General features: G+C 34.0%; 1 protein-coding gene across 6 annotated transcripts in view; it reads right to left on the bottom strand.

Annotated features, from left to right (window-relative positions):
- Positions 1-16,419, bottom strand: part of SPATA6L (spermatogenesis associated 6 like) — a 102,385-nt gene that overhangs the window by 31,693 nt on the left and 54,273 nt on the right. For 5 of the 6 annotated variants that reach the window (XM_074197461.1, XM_074197460.1, XM_074197465.1 and 2 more), the window contains 4 exons: positions 12,111-12,185; positions 9,242-9,493; positions 4,108-4,213; positions 366-400 (listed from right to left, as the gene is read on the bottom strand). In XM_074197461.1, the coding sequence (XP_074053562.1) occupies positions 366-400; positions 4,108-4,213; positions 9,242-9,493; positions 12,111-12,185 (468 nt within the window). The remainder of the gene's footprint in view (positions 1-365; positions 401-4,107; positions 4,214-9,241; positions 9,494-12,110; positions 12,186-16,419) is intronic. The other variant, XM_074197462.1, reaches the window with a different exon arrangement.

Here is a 16,419-nt window from a genome sequence, read left to right on the forward strand (position 1 = left end):
GGTCCCAGGAGGGCAATGGAATAAATGTCTCAGACAAGAACCCTCCTCTCCTTCTGGGACAGGTGAGCATATAGTGCGAAGCTACAGAAATACTGAGAGAGAGATCCTTCAACTATTGACTAGAGAAATGTAACTGCTGAAAGATTAAAGTTGAAAATGGGTAATTTTAGACCCATTTTGATGGGTGCAAAGTGTTGCATATGCTATCATATGTGATCAGTGTGGTGGTTTTTCTGAATTTTTTTCATATTTGTAAGTTTACTAGGAATGGGAAAGGAGAGTGGAGGTAAGTAATATTCTGATATTTTGAAATCAGTGTGATATAAAAATAAAAAGGTATCTACAAAACTTTTTTTAAAAATTACCTTTGTGTCAGCTATAATACTGTCAAGAGAAGAAGCTGGAAAAAAAAGAGGAACAGAAATTTCAAAGACTTATCATTTCCAAATACTCTTGAATATGCTAAGTTTTTAAATTAAAGAGCAGAAAAAAATATTCAATGTAATCAATTACCACACTTTATTGCTCACTTGTGATTTTAGTTATTTTCAGAGCTTACTACCACCTTTAGTCCTGACTGTAGGTGAAATCTTCCTGAAGACACAAATGGTTAAATGATGGACTTTCAGGTCTCTTGATACTAGCAGTGACTATTTCCTTAAGACAAACTACTGTGGCTAAAATGAAAGTAAAATCCCTTAAAAAGGAACCATCCAATTTAGTTCAGTCAAGGGGAGAAATTACTTATGAAGACTTGTGGGCATTTTGAATACACTGAAATTTACCTCTTTTCCTTATTTGCACAGTTCCTGTGCATAATAAATATTTAATAAAAGATTGTTGACTGACTTTCTCAGAACCCTGTTGATGAATTCTAACTGCACATCTTAGAAAGATATTCATAGATGTTGTATCTTATATACCTATGATAATATATTGTTTTTATTAGGATCAAAGACAGAAAGAAAATCTTCAAATTCAGATTTTCAATTTCATTGATTTTTGAAACAGCCAATGCAAGAACTCCCTTTATGAACACAAATTTCAACTCATATTTGATACTTTAGATGGGTCCCAGGGAGTTGTCTGAGAGGTTAAATGATCAGGCCAGGGTCACAAAGCTAGAGATTTGAAAACACATTGTTTCCTAGTCTCTTCAGACTAAGGAAGTGAGGGCTCTAAACAGGAGTGTACTGAAGCCAGCAACAACTCATAACCAATAACCATATATATTTCAAACTGGTTTGAACCCTAAATCAGTATTGCTTATGTTTCATATCTCTCTATTTGGAAAGGAAATCAAGAGCTTGCTTGAGATGATTTCCAGGTCTTTTGTGTACATCTGCTTTATATTAGTTAGACTTCCAGAGAAAAGGGAAGAAGAATGGAGAGGAGGGTTGTTCAAGCTTATGATTTCATTGGTATAGGGAACTTCTGGTAAGGGAACTTCCTCTATCAAAGAAGATTAGCAATTGGTCTTCAATATACAGTCTTACGGAGTTTCCCAGAGTAGTGAGAAGTTAAGTGACTTGCCCAGAGTCAAACTGTCAGGGTATAACAGTAGCCAAATTTGAACTCAAATCTTCCAGAGTCTTAGGCAGTTCTGACTCAGGAGTAACAGCAATAGTATAATTCATACTTATGTGAGATAACTCCATCATGAGACAAATCAATACACAGGATCACAGATCTAGAGGTCCAGAGGGAGTCCAAATCCCTCATTTTAAAGAGGAACAAAGTGTGGTGTCCAGAGAGGCTAAATGTCCAAGGTTACATGGGTAGCAACTGTCAGAGATGGATTTGAAAATTGAAATTGGGGACCTAATTATAGCTCAATGTCATAAACTTCTATGGTCTTTACATGACTCAATTTCTCTTTGACTCTGCATATGTTAAATAACTTAACAAAAAAAAGGTTTTTAGAGATAAATTATTCTACCAGTGCTTTATGAGGTTTCATCTCCATATTTCCTTCCCTGTAATCTTGCAAACTAAAATTTCCCAGGAACATTGAGAACTAAGTGACTTTTAGAGACAAGTTGGTAAACTTCAATTAAGAGAGTTCAATTAAATGTTCAGGAGGATTAATCATTTTCTGTTCAAATCTCTTTGGAATTTATCTTGCTTGGTCATTGAGATTCAAAAAATTCTGTAAATTTATTGAAGTTTCCTTTTATCTGGGAAGAATGGTAATTGGAGACAGCTGATTGTCAGTGATAGCATGTCAGTGATTGTTCACTTTTCAGAAGAAAGAAAATATACCTACAAAAGATGGGCAACTGTGGCTTAATGGGAAAAACAATGAATACTTAGGGTCAGAGACCTGAAATCAAGCCCTGAATGTATTATTAACTGTGAAATTTTGAGTGAATCAACTCCTCTCTAGGTCTGTTTTCCTTGTCTATAAGAGAAGAATGTCGATTAGACAGTTCATTCCAGGTCCAACATTTTATACATTCTCTTTCAAATTGTTAAGATTGTTCAATTCAATGAAATAAATCTTTTAGTTTAAATTACAAGAGAAATATACCCTGCCAAACAACCTTAATATAATTTTAATACTAAGATTAATCTTCCCTTTCTACTCATATAGAATTTGAGAGAGAAACAGTCCAATTTTCCTTCTCCCCACTAGTCACCTGTTTACATTCAGAAGATTACCATCTGATTTTTTTAGATTTAAAAAGCCAGTGCTTTATCAAAGAGTTCACATCAGTGGAAAACACATTTTTATTCTTTGGCCCAGATAGGATATAAATGCAATTACAAATGACAGAATGCCTTTGCTATGTTCCTTTCCTAGCTGGAAAGCTCTCAAAAGGATCTGGTTGCAGTTGATTTCACTGAAGCTCTCCAGTCTTGGAATCAGAAAATATGAGCTTAAATCTTGCTTCTAAAAGGTATTGTATGAGTAAAGGGGAGAGTCATTTAATCCCCATATTTCTTTATTTCTGAACTGGGAAAAACAATATTGTACCTAATCAAGCTATTTAATTATTGGATCAATAAGGGACATTAGAGATCATCTAATACAACAATATATTTTTATATAGAAGGAAATTGAGGTTCAAAAAGTCAAAGTGTATTACATAAGTAGAAAGTAGCAGTCTTTGTATAATTTAAAGTGCTAAAGGAATATTACATGACTCCCACCCAACTTGAATGAGGGAGGTGCAGCCCTTTTAGAGAACATGCAGTTTGTAGACTAGGGATGGGGGAAATGCCTCAGCAACTCAAAATTCAATAAATCTAGGAGTTTTTAAGGGGTTAATTCATTAAATGTTTGACCAAATATAGTAGATCAATGATATTATAAATATCCAAATGGGAGATATTCATTCCTTCTTTGAGAAGAAATGTGAATTGTTGCAGACTTTCTTACATATCATCTCCAGATACATTCAGAGGAAGAAGCAAACTAGAATCTATAAACATGATTTCCAGGTTGTTTCCATAGAAACCTTTGGGAATTTCCTCAAGTGAAATTGGGGTTTTTCTCATGGGTGATCCTCTCAGATCTCATCCTGTTCCCATCTAAAAATTTCATATATTCTGCATGTTTTCTGGCATATTTGCATAATTCCTCCAATTTCTGTTTGCTATATGTTTGAATAAATAAATTTACTTGCTATTCACCATTTGTGATGGTTTTTGTGTAACTAGAATTTGGTGAAGAGCTAAGACTATAGGTGCAAACTTGAGCTAACCCTTTCCAATTGAGAGCAACCAGGAAAGTGGCTTTTTATTCTGAATTTCTTGTATTTTCCTCCTACACCAATAGAATGTAGGGGGCAGACTGACAATCCAGACCTCAGATCAAATCTATTGATGACTTCTACAAAGTCTATTTAGACAATTTATGTAGACATACTTATCTTATATGGATATATACATACACATTAAAAAACTAAGAATCATTATTTGTCATTTATCCAGGGGAATCTTTTACCCATGAACTCCATAAAGCTCCCCTGGGTGATAACTGAATCTAAAATTTATAAAGTAATATGGGCCCACATCTTCTACAGTATGAAAGCCCACATAACGGTATGAAGTATGAATTCCATTAGACCAATTAAAGGAGGAAAAGAGAAGGAACTGAAGTACCTTTCTTCAGTGGAAAATCAAAGCCTGTCGAGTAGATTTTTTTCCTGGACTTTTGAGTCTGTCGTTTTAAAGGAATTTGTTCACCAAATGGCTTTGAACTGTCTACCTAAAAGTAAACGAGTGACATAAAAGAAAATTTAGTTTTCCATGAAAATTTGACATGATTCCAATAGCAGAGAACAGGCTATAAAATCTTGTTCTTCAAAGATAAACCTGACATACATTTCTCTTTTCTCCCAACTTAAAAACTAAGGCTTCTTCTTTTTCCCTTATTCAACTGAATGATACCAAAAAAAGAAACAAATCAAGTGAAAGATACATTTTGGAGACTCAGGAAGCAATTTCCCAGGCAATTTTTCCTTGTACTTCAAATGACATCTTCACAGTAACAACTTTCTTAAATTCCTAGGAAAGATCTACAGCATCCTTCAAGGGATAGTGGAAAAGTTATAAAAAAGGGTAGGGATACATAGGTGATTTTCAATACCAGTATAAGAATTGTTTTTTTCCTGCCAAAGGAGGCCAAATCTTAATCTCCATTCAGGAAACCAAATTGAATCCTTTTTAAACCCATGTTCTCTTCATACAGAACCTTACCCTCCACACAAAGCTAAATCCTAAACCCTTCCTATCTCTCAATCCAGTGTTACCACAGCATATGAGCAACTGGGTAGAACCAACCTTTTATACCACCAGAACTTGTTTAACCTTTTTGTCTGTTTTCTTTATTGCCTTTCTTTCAACACTGACTCCTGTAAGTTAAAGAGGAGATGATTGCAAAGCAGTTTAGATATTTTTAACATATTGAAAGATAAATAATATAGTTCCATCATGATGAATTGTCATAGAATGGAGATAACCCTGGATTAACAAAAGCTATGCCAGAGGAGTATAAATTATGAAAGGTTAATCCATGCTAGAAAAGCTTCAAGCATATTATTTGTTAAAGTTTGAGTCTGTTGTCCAAAGCTCAAACTATCTAAGTAAGAAAGGTTCACTACCAGTAGGTTGGACATTAAATGATAGTCATGGCAGCCCATGAAACAAATCAAAGTACAAGATAGATCTTGTCCCATAATGCTACTTTCTATTTTTTTGCAATCTTGATGATGATGTGGCAGAAAGGGGATAATGAGGTAATAAGAATCACACAGTTTTTAGATATCTATATATAACTTAACTATAGAATAAATAAGAAGTTTGTTTAATTAAAAAATCTGACATTCAGTTAGAAGAATTAGACTACAGTAATTGATATTATGATAACAGAAAAAAGACGAAAAGAAGTTGCAGATAAATATAAGGATGACTTAAATTCTCCTTAGAGAAGCAAACAAAAGAGTTAATCTTTTTCAAGGACTCAAAGGCAATAAAAAAAGCTAGTTATGTTTCAATCAATCAATCGAGTAGTCAATAAATATTTATCAAGAGTCTATTATGTGGGGCAGCTAGGTGGTGCAGTGGATAAAGCACCGGCCCTGGAGTCAGGAGTATGTGGGTTCAAATCCGGTCTCAGACAATTAATAATTACCTAGCTGTGTGGTCTTGGGCAAGCCACTTAACCCCATTTGCCTTACAAAAACTAAAAGAGAGAGAGAGAGAGAGAGAGAGAGAGAGAGAGAGAGAGAGAGAGTGTGTCTATTATGTGGGGGAAGTAAGTGACTCAGTAGATAGAGCACTGGCCCTGGCGTCAAGAGAACCTGAATTCAAATCCAGTCCTCAAACACTTATTACCTTGGGTAACTCACTTAACCCCATTGCCTTTCAAAAACAGAAAAAAAAAAGGTCTATTATGTGCCAAGCTCTTTGCTAAGCAATGAGGATACAAAAAGAAACAAAAGATATTCCCTGACTTCAAAGAATTTATAATCTAATAGGGGAAAGAAGTGGCAAATAAATATGTTCAAACAAGCAATGTATAGGTAAAGTAGAAAATAATTAAGAGAGAGATAGCACTGGGATTGAGAGGGGTTGGGAAAGACTTCCTGCACAAGATAAAGGAAGACAAGGAAGGCATTAGGTAGAAATGAGAAAGGAGACCATTTCAGGTACAGGGAAACAATCAGAGAAAATGCCTATATCCAAGAGATGGAGTGTTCTGTTTGTGGAGCAACAGAGGGACCAGTATTGGATTGAAGAGTACATGGGGAGGTGTAAGGTATAAGCAAACTAGCAAAATAGGATAGAACAAAGTTATGAAGGGCTTTGAACATGAAACGAAAAATTTTGTGTTTGATCCTAGAGACAACAGGGTGCCACTGGAATTTATTGAGTTATCCTACTTGGTCATCTTCTCTTACAATGTTCATGATAAGCATAAATAAAAAGATCATTATGAAGAAAATTATAACTCCAGTGCCCAGCACATTGCCCGGCTCATAGCAAGCATTTCTTGTTTATGAATTGATTAATTGATCTAATTTAACATATGTTGCCAAGAATGAAGAGGAAGGGAAATTATATGAATAAATTATCAATCTACATGTAATCATAAGCACCTACTATGTACCAAACACTGAAGCTAAAAATCCCTGCTCTCAAAGAATTTACATTCTAATGAAGATAGAAAAGTATATATCTATATATTAAAAATAGATTGCATAAATATAAAGTGAATAAATATAGAATTTGACAAAATACTACAAAACAAATCAACATATAACCTAGAAAACTAGTAACTTCAAAACGGAGTACTTAGGGAAGAATGCATAAAAATATTTTGGAATATCTATCTCAGTTTTAGAGGAAATAAAAGCAGAAAAGGCTTGTATAGTCTACAGTAAATAAAGATAAAAATCATTAATACTTTCTTCCAGAATCAAGTTGAAAGATACTAGGCATGATGCAGAACAATAGCTAAAGAAATGCAAATAACTCAGTATCAACAGATTAGGAAATGATTGGATACTAGTACAGAAATCAACTGTAGGTTAGCCAACTTTGAAAGCACTGAGAGATTATTTTTACAAAATAATCTTGAAGAATACATACACGAAATTTAAAAGAAATCAGAGATCACACTAATACTCTGAAAAAACAATCAAGAGGACATTAATTACTGCTGGTTCCTATGGGTACTTTCTCTACTGTATACATTTTTATAGGAATCTATCTATACACATGTATAGAAATATTGGAAAAAATACAAGAGGCAAACAGGTAGACTTTTGTAAAATAAATTTTTAGTAGCCACACCTTTATAATCATACAATGAATTGAAAAACACAAAATAATATAAAATTCCATTGTGTTAATTCTTTGTTGAATGCAGTTTAAAAAAAAAAAAAGATTTGACTCAATAGAGCAAAAAAGCTCCAAGGAGCCACTTATGTGTATATCAAAATCAGAATAGATTTCTTCTGAAAAGCAATGCAATGCTTTTTAATGTCAAGCAAGTCATGAAACAAAGAGATGTGCACCTCTGATACTTGGTATCCGTTTGACCATGGACAAGGCCTAAATCTATAAAACAGCATGTTAATACTTGCTAACAGTTACTTCAAATGAATTAAACACCACTGAAAATGACCAAACAACAAAAAAGCAACAATGAGGTCATGTATGTAACATGCCTTAAAATCTGAAAAGCACCATATAAATGTCAGTTATTATTTTATAACCTATTATCATCCATTTTACAGATTAAAAACTGAGATTTAGTGATGTTAAAAATTTGGTCATTATTACTTAACTAAAGAAATAACAGCTACACTTAGTGATGAAATTATATTTAATGTAATGTAATATTGCCTTGATGGATTCACAAGGTACTTCAGGAATTTGCAGGGCTTCAGGGTCATAATCATTGTATAGTAGTTTCCTGCCTCTGGGATTCTTCTTTTTTTGTTGTTATTCATTCATGGTCCATAGAATGAGAACTCCCAGCTATTTCTATATACCAGTCGGGTATATTTAAGATTCTAAAAATGATTTGTAGAACATAAACTCTGTGATGTGATAGATAATTAAAGAGATGTCCCTCCTCTAAAGAGGTGGAAGTCGGGGAGAGTATGGTGGGGAGGGTGGAAAGAAAGTAGATAAAGCAGGTGTGAGAACCTATAGTCATGTCACTTGGTTTCACTTATTTTTATTTGTTAAGAAAGTAAGTGTTCTGTGTAGGGTAATAATGATAATTTACTGCAATTTAAAACAATGAGAATTTACTGCACTTTTACAATAAAACCTTAAAAACAAAGAATTTCAGTTCCTTAAGGGTAAGAATTATATCATTTTTTCCCTTCCTCTTTGAATCCTGAAAACCTAGCAATCGTTTACATTGATTGGTTTTGACTATTGATTTCATTGGTGTGGGGAATTCATTTTTTTTAACCAGGTTTCATCCTTTTACTAAGCAACCCATTTAAAACTTGCAATTTTAGAGTACTGAGGTCAAGGGACTTGCATGGGAGTCCCACAATCAGGAATTATTAGAGCTTTGAACTGAACCCAGGTCTTCCTAACTTCAAGGCTGGCTCTTTGTCCATGACCTCATGTAACCTCTTGCCTTACATATAGCTTGTGCTCAATAAATGGTTATTTAATCAAATTGAAAAATATGGTTGAAGAACATTGAATGCTTTACAGAATTGGCCGTATTATTTTCTGAAAAGGGTGCAAAGAGCAGAACATAAAGATTCTGTGACCTCTGACAAATCACTTTGCCCATCTGGGTTTTCTGATCTGTAAAAACACTCAGTCCCTCTCAGCATTAAAAGCTATATGCCTGCTCCTTAGCAGCAAAGAGGACTTAGAAATAAACCCATTTTGCTTACAAGATGAGACTTTGTAGAGATGGGGACTTCCTCTTCCAGGGCAGACTGTAAGTACCTTTGTGACTTTCAATTGAAAAAAGTCAAAGACCTTAACTGTCCCCATTCTAAAGAACTCAATGGAAGTCATGTGGGCCTATTACATGATACCCTAGGATAAAAGGGAAAATTTCAATGATTTTACCTCCATAATACCAAACATACATTTGTTTGCATAAAGACATGGCCACAACTTCAGGTCTCTTTCTAATTAATTCCCCTGTTCTTCCTTTGTTCCTTTTTTTTTTTTAAACAACAAGCTTCCCTCTTTCCCACCCCATTCCACCCTATTCCAAAGGTTTGTGAAGACTGGTATTAAGCCTTACATGTCGAACTACAAATGGAGGTTTGGTTCCTGATTGGGGTTTTACACGAGCTCCAGAGTTCACCTGCACTGGCCGCTCCTCCTGGCAAAGGCGCCGGATCATATGTGGTGATGGAGAACGAGACCTTAAATTTTTGCTAAGTTTCTCAAAAGGTTTCTCCTTCGTTGTGGTGCTCAATTTCTGTAAATGGGGCCTGAACACTCGTTTACAATATGAAGATGAGGCAGGTCTCAATCGTTGCAATCTTTCTTCCTATAAAAAAAAGGATAAAGAGAAAATAGGAGTGAAATCCACAATCGAAACACAAATTAAGAAGCTGAGACTACTTCACTTTTTCTACTTAACTCACTCATTTGAAAAAAGTCCTGGTTACTTCCTCTTACCATCTATGTGACCTCTCTAATCTTTAGTTTATTCATTTACACATGAGTTCATATTTGTAATGGATTTTGTATTCACTTGCCTTACATGGGAGGGGTTAGGAAAAAAGAAAAACTTCTAGAACTCAAAATAACATAAAATTGAATTTTAAATAAACAGCGGGAGGAAAAGAGTTCAGTTAGATGACCTTTAAAATTTCTTAATGCACTAAATCCTAATATTCTAGGAACTTCTAAAAGTATTTTCAAACCCAATTCTTGTTTTCTAGCACAATTTTGTTCAAATACTAATAGCACCAATATGTACAATATAATAATTATAACTCATATTTAGAATGTGTCCCAAAAGTTATATTACCAGTTTTACAGCTTCTTCACAATAAGTTTAAACATTCCTGCACATTAAAATTCTGAAGCTTAAGATCCACAACCTTCAGTCTCCCCCCTATCAGGGATTGAAGTACATGTCACCAAGGTCAGTCTCAGAGGAACAGACCAAATATGACAAAAGGACAGAACCTATGATTTTATTGGTGTTAGAATACTTGGATAAGAAAACTCCTTCAACCAATATATGTCAGTCTCTTCTATAATTTTAAAGAATTACTTAGAGCATTGAAAGGTTAAATAGCTTGCAAGTGTCAGCATGAGTATGTCAGATTTGAAATTGGATCTTCCTGGCCAGTTCTCTAGCCACCATTCCACTGGCTCTAAACAAAGAGCTATCACAATAAACAAATACTTGGCAGGGAAGGAATTGGGTGAAGGAAGGTGAAAATACCATAGTAAATTTTATGAATCCCCATAAAAGACAACTAGGTAGTTCCAAGAATATAAGAATATTTCAGATGAATAATAAAAGAATTAGACATCAAAATAGGAACAGAAATTAGAATCTTCAAGGAAGAAATCAGTAAGTCTAACAAAATAATGGTACATTTAGAACTGAGACAGTCTCTAAAATAGGATTATAAAGTAAATATTCAGGCACAGAAGGAAAATTAAATAAGATTTTGAAATGTATTACTGTTGTCAAATTTTTAAATATTCAGGTATCATTTTCATTATTTCATCTTTAAGCTAAACCTGGTTTAATAGATTGTTTTTCAGTTTTTATTTGGTTTTAAAAGTTTTGTCATTCTAATTCTGGTTTGACATTATGGTTTGACAATATAGCCTGTATACTTTCTGTCTTTTAAAAATTTATGTAGGGGTGCCTCAGGTGAGGTACCCGTACCTTGCAAGGTTCGTGAATAAAATGTAAAATGTAAAATAAAATACAATTTTCTCTCAAAAAAAAATTCATGTAAGACTTCTCTGTAACTGACATCGATTTTTGTGTTTATTACCCACTTCCATTTAGTTCTCTCCAAATGTTTTAAATTCTATTTTACTAAATTAGCAAATTAGACCTGTGATTCCTTCATTGTTAATATTTTCAATTTAATTTATAATAACATGATAATGAAATATCAAAGCTTCCTAATATTATTATTATTATTATTACATTTTTGTTAATTTCTCCTATTTCTTTATCTTTTATTAATTTTGTACATACAAAGTATAATTTGTTACACATATGTACATTACTCATTTTCCTTTCACCATTATGTAATACCCTTGCCTGTCTCTTAATGTTTTCTGGTTTGAACTCTATTTTATCAAATATCATTTCTGCCAAAAAACCCCATTTTTAATTGTAGCAAAGTAATATGGATTAGAACCACTTCATTACTTTAACACTGTATTTTTGTGCTAAATGTGCTTCCTGAGAGCAAGATATATTTGAGTTTTTCTTCTTAATCTACTTGTGATACTACATGGGAAGAGTTACTGTGATAAGTTTGTCTTTAAACATATTATCTTTATTTTTCTTGGCATTCCTTGAATGAAGTAAAATCTTAGTTTCTACATCTTTTCAGCCACTAAAACTAGTTAATGAAACCATTAAAACTTGATAATAAACCAAATTATTATAATTATTTATATTATATATGTTTCCCTGATGTTTATAATTAATTTTATAATTATAATTCCCTGCAGTTTAATTAATACCTTAAAATTGTTAACTGACTGTCATGTGCATGCATGAATGATTAGTTATTACAACTTCTAGCTGATGTAAACTATTTTACTTGGCCAAGAATGGTGATAAATCTCTGTTTTTCCAACTACTCTTCATATATGTTGCCTTATAATTGGTGGTGAAGATTGACAAGCTAACACATGGGGAAGAAATAAAGCCCAAGTACTCATACATTTGAGGACCAAATAACTTTGACTTCAGTGACATCTTGTTCTAGCCCAACAAGTTAAACTGAAAAAGACAGAGAAGGCTTCCAAAGGAGACCTGATATTCAGGTTGGAGTACTTTGTCAATCCAAAATTGAAAGTTAACTAAAATGATTTCAATTTAATTCTAAGTCAAATAAATACAAGTGGCAGAGATAAAACTTTTTTGTTGTGCTGATTTTCTTAATTATACTTACAAAAAATCTTTTTAATGGACAAGTAAGTTCTTTTATGGCTGTCCTCGTAGAAAACTCTATTTTTGGAGAGATACCCTTAAAATAAATAAAAGGAACAAATGAAACATTTCAAAATATGTTCTTTATACCCATTATCTCTTATCCTAAAATGGTAAAATAACTGAAATCCCATTCCATCTCATTATCATAATCCATGAATTTCATTACCACTATGTAAACCCTACATATTGACTCAAAATGTATTTTCTACACTATACCCAACTGGAACTCCATCCTACCTCTATTCTCTTTATTTTTGCTCATGTTATCCCTGTCCCTGAAATTTCCACCATCTAATATATCTTTAAATGTATTGCCATTTATAGTTATAGTATTTGTTCCTTCCAAGCACACCTTGCCATCATTCCCCTTCTATTTGAAGGCCTCTCCATTGCTTTTATGGGTTACAGTTACACCTAATCTTTCCTATTTTCACCTTCCAAAATTTAGTTCAGTTATTTTCTTTAGCCCCTCAGGGGTTCAAATTCATTGTCACCACCTGCAAAGAAATACCTGGAACCCTGGAGGAGGAAGTCAACAAACATACATATTTTGCTATAGCCATGCCTTCCAGGAAACTCTAGTCAGTGAAGAGCCACAAAAGGAACAAGAGTATAAGCATGCACCAGGGGAAAGCAGTCATTTGGATGATGTCGCTAGAGCCATGTTCTCATCAACCGTTGCTATATAGGCATACAAAGGCTATATAAGCCAGCACCATGTACTCCTCTGATGCTGGTATCTCATTTACCACCTTTCTTAGATTAATAAGAGAATTCATTGCAAAGCAGGGACTTGAAGCTACTCTTTGATAAGTAATTATCAAACAACAATTTGTATCAAAATAGATTCTACAACTTCAGTACCCAAGATCCCTTCCTGAACTGTCCTTTTCTTGTTTCCCCTTTAAGAAGGTTCCTGTGGGACTGTCACACAGAGGATTCTTATTCATAGATCCCGAGAGATCAGAAGCTATGGAGGTAAGGATCCCTAAAATTATATCTACCTTTGTGTAGGAATAAGAAAATCATTTTCTAAATATTGTCAATTCTACTTCCACAGCTACTCTCCTAACCATCCCCTTGTCTCTATTCACAAAGCTACTAATATAGCTTAGACCCTCTTCTCCTCTTGCCTAAATTACTGCAATAATTGATCTACCTGCTTTAAGTCTCTCCTAGTTTCACTGCATTCTCCTCAAAGCTGCCAAATGATACTTCTAAAGACCATGTTGCTATCCCACTCAATAAACTCCAATAGCTACTCTTAGTTCTGGGATCAAATATAAATTTGGTATTTAAAGCACTTCATAACCCAGTTCCAACCTACCTTTTTAGCATTATTTTACAAGCCCAACCTTCCCTACTCTTCTCTCCAGCCAAGCTGGTTGTTTCTCATATGCAAAAACTGTTTCTCATATGCAAAAACATTCATATCCTGTCCCTATACCTGACAAGCTAGCAAATGCATTGGTTGTCCCTCCAGTGCCAAAAATGCCCTCTCCTTCTCAACTCTGCCACTTAGAATTCTTAGTTCATTTCAAAGCTCAGCTCAAATACTAGATTCTACATGAGACCTTTACCAATACCTCCAAATGATAGTGCCTTCTCCCCCCCCAAAAAATTAGCTTTTTTTTGGTAAATTCATAAATATGACAACTAACATTTGTGTAATGCTTTATGTATGCATATTTATTTATAGAGTGCTTTAAAATTTACAAAGATCTTAACAAATGTTATCTTATTTTATCCTCAAAACAATCCTGGGAGGGAAGTACTATTATCTTATTTTTATAGATTAGGAATATGAAGCAGAAGGAAGTTAAGTGATTTGTCCAAGGTCACATAATTTGTCTGAGGATGGATTTGAATTTGAGTCTCCCTGCCTTGATGTCCAGAACTCTCTCTCCATTAGACCACTTGTGGAATATAAACTTAAGGGCAGGAACTGTTTCATTTTTGTCTTTGTATCCATAGAGCCTTGTACAAGACCTGGAGCATAGTAGTTGTTTTTTAATAAATGCTTGTTGATTGATTGACTGATGGCTTGTCAGTGACTGAACTCAATCAGATAACTTAACTAAATCTAATACCCTTTTTAACATGTTAATGGCAAATACCACTAATTGCCATGAAGTGTTTAACTAGAAGAACTTTAAGAGCATATATGTTAGCATATCTAGATACAAACATTTAGATAAAAAGTAAATTTGTCATACTTCCTTAGGCTTCTTCTTAATATCTAACATTGTGGGTCCTCTCTATGAATGGAAAATATCATCCACCACTAACTTTAACCCGGTTTCCCCCACTTCAGCAGAAGAAGGAGGTTAGTTGGCATTCTTTGTAGCAGATGCCCAAAGGAAGATGAGGTTATGCAGAGGCTAGCCCCACATATTTCTGGCTAAATGTCTTTAAAAGATCTGTTAAAACTGTTCTCAAAAGGACCAGAGGCAAAAGGCAATGTCCACCGACATCATAAAGCAATCCAGAAGCAAAGATGGAAGTGGGATCTAAGGGAAAAGACATAAACAAAAGCACAGACCACAGTCATATAAAGTTAAATTGGGGGCAAAGAAAGCAGAGTAGAGAAAGGTCCGAGTGAAGTGGGAAGTTTAAGTAATATTACCTACATCTTACATCTGCATTGAAGCAATTCACATTAATATGAATTTTTAAGTCTGACCAAGACCTTTCTTCCCAATAATTCCACAATATAGTTAGTACAATGGCAGTAGGAAAATGAACTCAATTTTGTGAGATAAAAGCTGGCCTCAGTCACTTACCAGCTGGGCAAGTCATTTTTGTTTGTATATCTCTCATTTGTAAAATAAATTGGAGAAGAAAGAGAACCACTCCAGTATCTTTACCAAGAAAACCTCATATGAGGTCACAAAAAATCAAACACAATGGGAACAACTAAACAACAACAACAACAACAACAACAACAACAAGAAAATGGAGTACCAATATTATTATCCCCATTTATAGATAAGCAAACAGGGTAAGAGAGGTTTTTAGTAAATAACAGGTCAGGATTTGAGTCAACCACAAAACAGATGCTTTACAAATAAATTCATAATAGCTAAGTTTCTTAGATCAATGTAAAAATTTTCTTATATAGAAAATATTTCATCTGGCTAGACATTAATTCAACAAAGCATGACATTAGAAATATAAATATTAATGAGAAAAGACTACTGAGGCACAGTGCATAGATCACTGGCCCTGGAATCAGGAGGACCTGAGTTCAAATCTAGTCTTAGATTCAATCTTACCTAGCCATGTGACCTTGGGTAAATCACTTAACCCCATTGCCTTGCAAAAAAAAAATAACAAAAAAAGACAAGATTACTGAAACTAAGTGATTATTTGGAATAATACTAAAAATCAAAATCAGGGTAATAAATTATTATAATATTATATTTTTCTTTATTATTTACAATTAGAATTAATATATTTCACCAAAAATTTTCAGAAGAGAAAAGAACTCTGGGAATAAAGTGGGAAATTTTTACATCATGGAATTGACAAATTATATTAATGAGTTAGCCTAAACAATCCAGATAAGCCAAAGTATTTCAAGATTATCCCTGGGGTCCCCAGATTAGTTCTAAATTATATGATCATAATAGCTGGTACCAGCTGTAATAATAAATCATTGAAATATGTCAAAAGTTATAATTTTATATTGATTAGTATGATATGTATAATGAACTTAATAAAAATGATTTGGTATCTAGTGATCCTTTTGAAAGGCACGCTATAGGCCTGCGAAAACAGTGAACAGAAGTCATCCATCAATCATAACAAATCCTGCCCTGAATTGTGTTTGCCTTGGTTAAGTGAAGTGTAGTAGTCTTGTTCTGTTCCATGCTGAAACCCCAAAATTATTCAATCAACCTAGGACTCCTACCTGGATAGTCACAACTGATGCAACTGTTGTACTGTTCTGCATAGTGGGCTGGTCCTGGAAGAGCATTCACACCCCAAATCTTATTGTTCTATGATCTGCCTACCCATTTCAATTATGTATAAAATACCTGTGGCAAAACATTTGTGGCATTAGCTTTACATATATCAAACTTATCTAAGAAATAGTGACATGAGGCAGCTAGGTGGCACAGTGGATAAAGCACCGGCCCTGGAGTCAGGAGTACCTGGGTTCAAATCCGGTCTCACACTTAATAATTACCTAGCTGTGTGGCCTTGGGCAAGCCACTTAAACCCCATTTGCCTTGCAAAAAAAAAAAACCTAAAAAAAAAGAAAC

This window comes from Macrotis lagotis, chromosome 8 (assembly GCF_037893015.1).
Source record: "Macrotis lagotis isolate mMagLag1 chromosome 8, bilby.v1.9.chrom.fasta, whole genome shotgun sequence".
Classification (NCBI taxonomy): domain Eukaryota; kingdom Metazoa; phylum Chordata; class Mammalia; order Peramelemorphia; family Peramelidae; genus Macrotis; species Macrotis lagotis.